Source organism: Stegastes partitus, unplaced genomic scaffold (assembly GCF_000690725.1).
Source record: "Stegastes partitus isolate 25-593 unplaced genomic scaffold, Stegastes_partitus-1.0.2 Scaffold157, whole genome shotgun sequence".
Lineage (NCBI taxonomy): Eukaryota > Metazoa > Chordata > Actinopteri > Pomacentridae > Stegastes > Stegastes partitus.
In genome coordinates this window covers 600,695-610,548 of record NW_007577888.1, presented here as the reverse complement: position 1 = coordinate 610,548, position 9,854 = coordinate 600,695, and the positions used below count along the sequence as shown (strand labels likewise).

The following is a 9,854-nucleotide window of genomic DNA, read 5'->3' as shown; positions in this document are numbered from 1 at the left end:
AGAATAAAAATAACAGTGTGGAGAATATATGGATGAATATATGAAATATTTGAACACAACTCCAGCCTCCTTTCTTTCATCATAAACAGTTCAGTCACTCTGTTGAGCAGCTAATCCGTGTTTCACTTCCAACAATAAGTCCTGTTCTGTGTTCATGGAGGCTGATGCTGAAAGTTGGTTCTGTCCAGTCGTGTTTCTGGCATAAGTTTGAATTCACTTCAGGGCTGAGACTGTCCGCTGGCTTACTTTAAAAAAAGTAATACTTTTACGATAAAGTTTTAGCTTGTGCAGGTCGCTACAGATACGAACCGCTGGCTTTGGCTGAGCTCTCTGACCATCCAATCAGAGGATGTGAAAGTGCTGACATCATCGTAGGCCTGCTAGCTGGCCCTGAGACCACCAACTCTCCATCTGATTGGTTAGAGCAACAGTTTCACTGCCGCGTATTTTAAGCTACAGACGCCTGCACTTTTGATTGTGGAGGCCTCAGGGCAGATTTCTGTGACCCTGGCAACACATGATGGCTGAAATATGATTGGATAAAAGCTCTGATATCAACAACCACAGCCCAGAGACAAGCAATGAAATGAAGAGAATCGACTAGTGGGAATGATATAAAAAGAATAATGGGAAAATAATACGACGTAAATCAGTGATTCTGATAGAGTTTAAGCCGGCCCACTGTTGCTGTGTAGCTCTGCTGTAGGGCTTCATTACACAGAATAAATGACTTAGAGCACATGAACCTCAAAGAGAAAATGGCAGTAAGTTATTGCTTGTTGCTCTTGAGATGAGATGTGAGATTCCTATCAGTCTCTCCGCTGCAAACACAAGTTCACATGCTGTATCTGACTTCTTTTTGCAACTACAGTAATCTTGCACGTTGTCTTTGCATGGACAGCCAGGAAACCCCTCTTGTTAGCAACAACCGAATCCTCTGGAGCGGCAGACTCAGTACAGGGAGCTATAATCTGACCCCTGAGCCTGTACTGTGGGAACTAACCCTAACCCTGAATTCCAGCCTACTCAAGAGTCTCTAAACCAGAATAGAGGTCTTATCCCGGATCCTTAAAATCGGGATGTGATGCCCAAAAACTTGATCGTAACCACACATGTCCATAAAACCACACTTCACCATTTACATCATGGCAGCTACACATACTGTAAACACTACAGTGGAGTGACACGCTGGCTGTGTTGTGACCCCTGAGTGAATGGGGGTTTTGCACGACTTCTCATGAACCCTCAGGAGGGATTATGACTCTGCATCACTTCTCCTCATTGAAACGTGCAGCGGCTGTGACAACAACATGAATTCAGTTCAGAAAATCCTCCACTTTTGAAACAATGATTAACACTCAATGAGGAGCCCTGAGCTGAACCACTGGAGAATACTAATATCATATTTAGTATTTTAAAAACATTAAGCGCAACTTAAGAATTAAGGCCTCTAATAAGTAGATACAACTAAGTAGTGCTAGTTTGTTGGAAGTTTACGTTTGGGTGGAAGATCTCAGTAGGCCTCTGGTTAGTCACAACTTACTTCACATGTTTGATTGTAGCATATCTTGAGTGAGGGCTTCAAGGTGGCTCAGTGGTTGGCACTGTTGCCTCGCAGCAAGAAGGTTGCTGGTTCGCTTCCCGGTGAGGACACCCGGGATCTTTCTGCGTGGAGTTTGCATGTTCTCCCCGTGCAGCGTGGGTTCTCTCCGGGTTCTCCAGCTTCCTCCCACACAGTCCAAAAACATGTTGAGGTTATTTGGTGATTCTAAATTGTCCGTAGGTGTGAATGTGAGTGTGCTTGGTTGTCTGTCTCTAAGTGTAGCCCTGTGATAGACTGGTGACCTGTCCAGGTGAACCTGCCTTCACCCTGAGTCAGCTGGGATAGACTCCAGCCCCCCATGACCCTAGTGAGGATTAAGCGGTGTATAGATGATAGATGGATGGATGGATATCTTGAATGATTCTGACAACATGAATAAGACAAACATAAGTGTGACAATAACAGCGAACACAGTCGTCCTACTCTAAACATGTTTGTTGATGTTTAGTTGTTGATTTTACTCTCAGACGTTTCCATGGATCTCAGTGAGGAAGAGTCGACTCCTCTGGTGATCAGAGACCGAGGAGGCAGCCAGAGGTCCAGTTCAAGCTCTGCCTCCACTTTACAAGTCCACCTCTACTTCTTCCCTGGAACAAAGGAGGCCACAACAATTCACATTTCATCTGGACAAATATCTGCTGAGAACGTCTGCATCCAAGCAGGGAAAAAATGTGGTAAGACTTCGATGGTAAATCAGAGTCTGAATGAAGGTTTTTCGTGGCTAATACTGATGTTTGTGTGTAAACTAGAATAGTACTTTATGACCTAATATTGACATTTCTTGTGTAAATTTTACAAATACAGCTCTACACAGGGGTTAGTATAGGGAGTGTTTTGGTTCTTTTTGTTTCATTAGAAGCTGACTGCCCACATGTGGTCACTCATCTCATGATGTTGGTTAATATTTCTGTCCCCAGGTATCTTACCAGTGTACCAAAGTCTCTTTGGTTTGGCATCTGCCGATCTCTCGTTTTGGTACCCTCCATCCCACATGTTTGACCCGGATGAAAACTTGCAAGTTCACTTCAGAGTCAGGTGGGTGGAACTTCGTTTACATGATGAGGCTGTCTACATTAGTGTCAAACCTGGAATGGGAAAGAAGATAATTAAATAAAACATTTTCATTATAGCCTTTTTAAAAAAAAAAAAAGACAAAGCCATACTTGTTTGATCTGCTCAGCCAATGTTATTTGTGCCAGTGAAATATCCTAGAGAATAGAGAAAAGTTTCATGTGTCAGCTTTTATTATATTATTTATTCTATATTACACCTTTTAATTATATTCTGTAAACTCATACAATGTATATAGAATGGCGTTACTATATGTCTTTGCATCTAGAGATGACTTGGAGCATCGTCACCAAGGCCTGCTCATTAATTCAGACAGAATCATGAAAGATCTGACAGAAAGCGATGCTAATGTTACATCCACGTCACTGCTGTTACATCAGCAGTGTTAGATTAAGGTTTTTTTTTTTTTGTAAATGTCAGGGTGCTTTCTGCAGCTGGCCTCGGATGTGTTGCTGCCTTTATGTCTCATTTGCATTTTTCTAAATGTTGTTTCCTCTGAGATGCATTAACGTCAGAAAACATCACTGACAGAAATGTGAAATTACTGAAAATAAGGTTGCTGGTAGCTGCAGGTTACAAAAAGGCAGTAGGAGATACTTTTAAACTTTTACTGATCAGGAAGCTGCAAAGCGTGATGCTGCAGGTCTCTGAATGAAGCTTTGCATTAAAGCATTTTGTCATAGTCTCTTTAACTTTAGTCAAATTCTTTTCTTGAAAAATAGGTAGTTTTTTTCATAAAGAACATGAACATTAACTGTCTATTATACATTTCTTTATGTGTGAAGGTTTTTCTTTGGAAACTGGTTCGGGCAGGGACCCAGAACGTCGTACCGCTACAGTCTGACCAGAGACAGAATCAGCCCAGTGCTCGACTACAGCGTCATTGATTATCTTTTCGCTCAGGTAAAGCAGAAAATATGACGTTTAATTAACATCAGATTTATGTTTCATATTTTACTTTGAGGGGCTGTAAGGTGGCTCGGTGGTTAGCACCGTTGCCTCGCAGCTAGAAGGTCGCCGGTTTGCATCCTGGTGAGGACACCCGGGATCTTTCTACGTGGAGTTTATATGCTCTCCCCATGCAGTTCTCTCTGGGTTCTCCTCCCACACAGTCCAGAAACATGTTGAGGTTAACTAGTGATTCTAAATTGTTTCTACATACAACACATGTACTTGTTTATGACCATAAATGGCCTTATTATCCCGTAGTGGTAAAATGAAGGACTGAATATTGCACAACATTATGCAGTTTGTCACTAGAAACAACTGGATGCATCATCTACACGTTTAAGATCGTGTCACTGACTGATTTCTTTGACTCTTAGTTGCGAAGTGACTTCATTGCCAGTGAGGCGGGAGTTGCTCCACCTTTGAGCACCCAGGAGGAATGCCTCGGCCTGGCAGTGCTGGACTTGTGGAGGCTGGCTAAAGAGCGGCATCAGAGTGTACGAGAGGTCTGCAAGACTGTCAGGTATTTATGGCTGAGTGAGGCATTCATATTGACCCTGGTCAGTGTGAGTGCTTCTGAAGATTTCAGTGTTTGAGAAGTTGCAATTAACATATCTGTTGACATTTAAACCAAAAGGAAGTCTAAACATTAAATTCTGCTCTTTTGGAACTTGAAATTACTTGGCTGCATTTCTTGAAAATTAAGTGTTACAGTATAGTATAGTTTGCAATATTTACTTCAAATAATCTTCCTCTTTAGCTACAAGTCCTGCCTTCCCAAGTCCCATCGCCACGACATCCAGAGACGAAACCGCCTGGAGCGCTTTCGAATCCGAAACACCCTCAAGCATTTCCTGAAGAAGCTCGGCAACTGCTCAGTGGACGAGTGCAGCCTGAAGCTCAAGTACCTGATCGAACTGGCTGGCATCGAGCCTTCTCTGGGAAGCGAAACCTTCCAAGTGAATCGTTCTTCCTCCCACTCAGAGTCAGCCTTCTCTCTAGTGCGGGTCACTGGAGAAACTGGGATTCAAACCAGTGGAAGCTGTCATCCTGGCGGTGCCCTGGTAAGAGCAAGTCAGGTCAAAACTGCTCGTGGTGTTTGGAGAGAATCTGTATTGCTTGTGTTTCTGATGGTGCTCCACTGTCTGTAAGCCAAAAGAAACTCTACATGACTCACAACAACAACAAAAAAGAAAAGCCATAAATGTTCATCCTTTTTAGGAGTGGCAGACCTTCTGTGACTTCCAGGAAATCATCGACATCGGGATAAAGAGGGTCTGTCATGAGCAGGTTCCCCAAGACAGCAGGATGGTGACGATAACACGCAAGGATGACAGATGCTTGGTACATGACAGATGTTACACCATTAAATCATACTGACTGGAACCATTATTTCCATCTTTATTGTTCTATTTTGATGTGACAGACGTATGTCAATTCATCCTCAAACTGGTTTACAGGAAGCCAAGTTCCAGAGTCTCAAAGAAGCGCTTTCGTTTGTGTCACTGGTCGACGGCTACTTCAGACTGACCACAGACTCGAGTCACTTTTTCTGCCAAGACATCGCCCCGCCGAGCATCCTGGAGGGAATCAAAAACCACTGTCACGGCCCAATCACGTAAGTCACTTTTACAAGTAGTGAATCCGATGCTGCTATCCCCGTTCAGTTTATTTGTATCGCCTCATTACGCACCATGATACAGCTGCAGCGGATCATCAGGCCGTTTGTTCCAGAAAACAGCATCACAGTGACCAAATGCACCTTCATCTGATTTAGTTTTAATTCTAGTCACATTCAGGAGATTCATACTTGAGGATCTGAGATCGCCTGAGAACTTAAAGATATTGTCATTTACTGTCTTGTAAACAAGCAGTGATAATTTGAAATCAGTTCTATAGGATTATTCAATGTAATCTCTCATTTCTTTTACTTGACCATCCCTAATTTTCCTTAAAACGTTCTTTATCATAAACTGCTTTAACCTGTCCGGGAATGCAAATTCTGAACCAATGGCACGATGAGAAAGGACAGAGAAAATTTCAGGCTTTTATCTTAAATAGCTCCTGAGATCTTGTTGTTCAAACATAAATGTCCATAAAAGTGGGTCAACAGGTAGTTTTTAGGATAGTAAAGAAATTCTTGAGAAGTGTTTGACATTACCAAGCTAGCATTTTATAAGTATCTTTATAAATATCTGTAGTGTTTTTTTTTTGTTTTTTTTTAAAGTCAAGTAAATCAGATGTGGTTGAGCAGAAATAATCTTTTTTTTTTTAATGATGTTTTGGGATGCAATGACCCCATACTGTCAATGCTGACTGTATTCTGCTCTGGATGAACTGGACTACGTTATTATAATTACTGAAGATAAATGTATGGAATCAGACTGTGGCAGAAAACTCTTCAGTTTGTTTTTTAAATGGTAGAAAGCTGTCTTTGTCACAGCAGTGATGTTGGACTGGAAATTTAGTGTTCAGTAGCTACATCCAGGTTTCCTACATACTCATTGTGCTTTCATAAAAAAGACGATATTATGGATACAATCACCTGCTTTTCTACATTTTGTCCTTCTATCAGAAACTCTGGTTTTTCTTCATTCGTTTGGAGATTTTACCATTTTTCGTATCTTGTTCGACCAGATCAGAGTTTGCAGTCAACAAGCTGAAGAAGTCTGGATATAAAGGTGGTACCTTCCTTCTCCGGCGGAGTCCCAAGTACTATGACAACTTCTTTCTCACTGTTTGCGTTCAGGTAAAGACAGAATAAATACTTATTTACAAGATATCGTGTCATAATTTAGTAGTTATGTCTGTGTGTGTTATGTACATCACTGGCCTGATGACAAGAAAGACGCTTTGATTCCCTTTTAGTTGAAGTATTAGTGCCAGTTAAGTGTAGAGTAGGTCACATGCACCTAAAGGACCAGTGTGTACGATGTAGTGGCCTCTAGTGGTGAGTTTGCGCATTACAAACAACGACATCGAGAACCTGGTTCCACTTGGATGTAAAACCACAAAAGGCTCTTTCCAGAGAAGGGGTTTCGGTTTGTCTGCTTTGTGCTACTGTAAAAAAGAAAAAAGAAAAAGAAAAAACAAATAAACATGGCGCTCAATATGTTGGGCTCTGTGGAACATTACACACTTCCTCTGTAGGTATGAAGCTAATGTAAAACAATGATATGATCACAAAACACTTTACTAGTGGGATCTGGAAATAAGGCCTCTGTCTGTAAATTTCTCTATGCAGATGATGCCCGATTTTATTTTTCACATTTTCTCTTGAAATTAAGGGAAACACCTTCATCCATTTCAAGTTGAGGAGCTTGCAAATCATCTGCTCATTCAGGCATGAGTTCAAACACAGTTGCTATGTCACTTAGGGTGTGATTAAAGTGTGCCGATTCTTTATTCTTAAGTTTCACATGAACTATTATGTCAACCACTTCTTTCTGCAGACTCCACTTGGACTCGATTACAAAGACTGTCTCATCATAAAGAACGAGCACTACAGTCTTCCTGGTGTCCAGAAATCATTTTCCAGCCTAAGAGAGCTCACCAGTTACTATCAACACAACAAGCTGCTGCTGGCTGAAGTACCCGTCAAGTTAGCTCGCTGCTGTCCACCTCGACCCAAAGGTATTCTTCTCAAGCCATGGTTACGATTACCTAAATACACAACACCACATATACAGAGTAGTGAATCTGTAAACCGGTTTTGTTGCTATCATGTACATGCAAAACAGAAAATACAGCTCGTGGTAACACAACAAGATTTGGTACAAGGATACATGCCTTGGAAATGTGCTCAATTCTTCAATCTCTTGGTTGTAGTGAGATGTGCAACCTGTTTGAAATATTTAACCATTAACACGTTACCTTCTGTTTCTGAAGAGCTCACAAATCTGATCATCGTACGCAACAGCAGCTCTGTAGAAGCTCAGGGTTCCCCGACACCTGAAAGGAACAAATTCAGTCACATCCAGTTCCACATGATCAAATATGAGGACCTGAAGTGGGTAAGTGTGTCGCCATGACACCAGTCGTACCAGACGTCTTGTACTTTTACTCTTTTTTCCATTTTTCTCTTCCTCTCCATTACCACTTATGTTCAACTGGTTCTACCATTATTACAGATACTAGCATGACTTTTCCTGTTAATAACACTGTCATAGCAATGAATTCTGCTGCTACTCTAGTGACGCTGGAGACACTCAGAAGTAAAAGTGTTATTCATGATGGAGGACATTTCATTGTAGTTTCTGTGTGTAATTTCCACATAAGGACGAAAACCTGGGACAGGGCTCCTTCACTCGAATTTTTAAAGGCTACAAAACTGACATTCGTGATGGAGAGAAACACGTGACAGAAGTTCTGCTGAAAGAACTTGATGCTGTTCATAAGAACTGCTGGGAGGTGGGTGTTGTGTTTGCTGATTACCCACAGATTTAACAAATACATGTCACCATTAAACACGTGCTTTATTGCTTTACTTTATTTTACTTTTTTTTTCTTCGTATCTCTCAGTCAATGTTTGAAGCAGCCAGCTTGATGAGTCAGATTTCACACAAACACCTGCTCCTTGTTTATGGCGTCAGCGTTCATGGAGTCAAAAGTAAGTTCAAATCAAGCTGCACAATCTTCTCGATGGTCTTTATTGCTTTGATGAAGTGTGGAAAGACAATAAGAAGCGCTTTTGCTGTGTAGAGATGAAAATCTAATTATGTTTTGTTAATTTTTTGTGAAATTCAGTGAAACACACGATGAAGGGAATGAATGAGTCAGTGAATGAATTAATGCAAATCCCCAAATCATTGTCCTCATAATTTAGCTCCTACATAAAATCCTCACATGACCCAGTTCAGTCGCTGTTCTGCGGGTGAGCATTTTCAGACTGTGTTTGATTTGAAGTGCAGCTGTAGAAACAAACCTCGCTGTGCCTTGCAGACATCATGGTGCAGGAGTTTGTCAAGTACGGGGCCCTCGACCTTTACTTGAAAAGAGGGAGATCTGTGTCGGTGAGCTGGAAACTTGACGTATCCAAACAGCTCGCATCTGCTCTCAACTTTCTGGTGAGGAAAACTCTGATGTACAAGTTAAAAAAAAAAAAAAAGAAAAGCCCAGTTTTTTTTGCAGATGCTAGAAATTAAAGTATTTGTTGAATCATATAACCTCGTTAGAGTATGTTAAATGACACAAGTATTCTTCTGTCTTGGGTGATATTTGGCCTGCAGTGGGTCTACATTAGCTTGTCACTGTCTTGCAGGAAGAGAAAAACATTGTCCATGGGAATATTTGTGCCAAAAATCTGCTGCTGGCCAGAGAAGGCGACCCCTCCCAGGGCACCTCTCCTTTCATCAAGCTCAGCGACCCAGGAATCAGCGTGGCCATGCTGGGCAAGGACGGTACGGAAAAGACTGTTTTCTAATCTCACTCTAATCATGTATAAAGAGACGAGTGCAGACGTAGAGATCTTAAAGGTTGTTGTTGTTCTTCCTAGACTGATAAAGTGTCTTAGCTGATGTTACTGTGACACATCCAAATGTGGTCCAAACCAACTAAACACATGAATAGATAATCCAGTGTGGTGTGTGCTGTTTCTGTAGTCATCCTGGACAGGATCCCCTGGGTGGCCCCCGAAGTGCTGGAGGCTCCAGACGATCTGACCATGGAGTGTGATAAGTGGAGCTTTGGTGCCACAGTGTGGGAAATCTTCAACAACGGAAACTCCCCGCTGCGAGGCTGGAACCTGGACGAGGTAAACGCTGATCACGCAGGTCAACAGAGGAGCTGTGGCTCAACTGCAGATGAAGGTTTAGAAGGAGTTTAAAGCTGTCGTCTGGGTTGAAGCTAGATGACCGATCACACTCCAGCAGCTCTGATCACTTTACTAATGTCTAAACTTTTCAGTGTGTCATTTTGAATGCAACATGACAAAACAGAACATATACTGTGTGACTGCGATCACCTGTTCCTCACCTAATTTCCGACTGATTAGAATAAACCTCAAACAGTCGTTAACCGGTGCCACTGATGTGTTCTTCTGTAGAAGCGGAAGTTTTACGAGGGCTTCCAGCAGCTGCCTCCCTCCCAGTGGACTGAGCTGGCCGACCTGATCGGTCAGTGTATGGACTACCAGGCAGCCGTCAGACCTTCCTGTCGCAGCATCATCCGCCAGCTCAACAGTCTCATCACTTCAGGTAAAGATGAGTTTTATGTTGTGCTGGGTAGCAGTACA

At 42.0% G+C, this 9,854-nt stretch overlaps 1 protein-coding gene across 1 annotated transcript in view; it reads left to right on the top strand.

Annotated features, from left to right (window-relative positions):
• The window catches only part of jak3 (Janus kinase 3 (a protein tyrosine kinase, leukocyte)), a 17,890-nt gene that overhangs the window by 2,469 nt on the left and 5,567 nt on the right, over positions 1 to 9,854 (top strand). Inside the window, exons 3-18 of the mRNA XM_008279398.1 lie at positions 2,071 to 2,277; positions 2,521 to 2,638; positions 3,460 to 3,577; positions 4,000 to 4,145; positions 4,383 to 4,686; positions 4,844 to 4,966; positions 5,083 to 5,240; positions 6,260 to 6,371; positions 7,075 to 7,255; positions 7,511 to 7,635; positions 7,901 to 8,032; positions 8,144 to 8,231; positions 8,564 to 8,688; positions 8,883 to 9,021; positions 9,223 to 9,374; positions 9,666 to 9,816. Coding sequence (XP_008277620.1) covers positions 2,079 to 2,277; positions 2,521 to 2,638; positions 3,460 to 3,577; positions 4,000 to 4,145; positions 4,383 to 4,686; positions 4,844 to 4,966; positions 5,083 to 5,240; positions 6,260 to 6,371; positions 7,075 to 7,255; positions 7,511 to 7,635; positions 7,901 to 8,032; positions 8,144 to 8,231; positions 8,564 to 8,688; positions 8,883 to 9,021; positions 9,223 to 9,374; positions 9,666 to 9,816 — 2,371 coding nt within the window. The 5' untranslated portion in view covers positions 2,071 to 2,078. The remainder of the gene's footprint in view (positions 1 to 2,070; positions 2,278 to 2,520; positions 2,639 to 3,459; positions 3,578 to 3,999; positions 4,146 to 4,382; positions 4,687 to 4,843; positions 4,967 to 5,082; positions 5,241 to 6,259; positions 6,372 to 7,074; positions 7,256 to 7,510; positions 7,636 to 7,900; positions 8,033 to 8,143; positions 8,232 to 8,563; positions 8,689 to 8,882; positions 9,022 to 9,222; positions 9,375 to 9,665; positions 9,817 to 9,854) is intronic.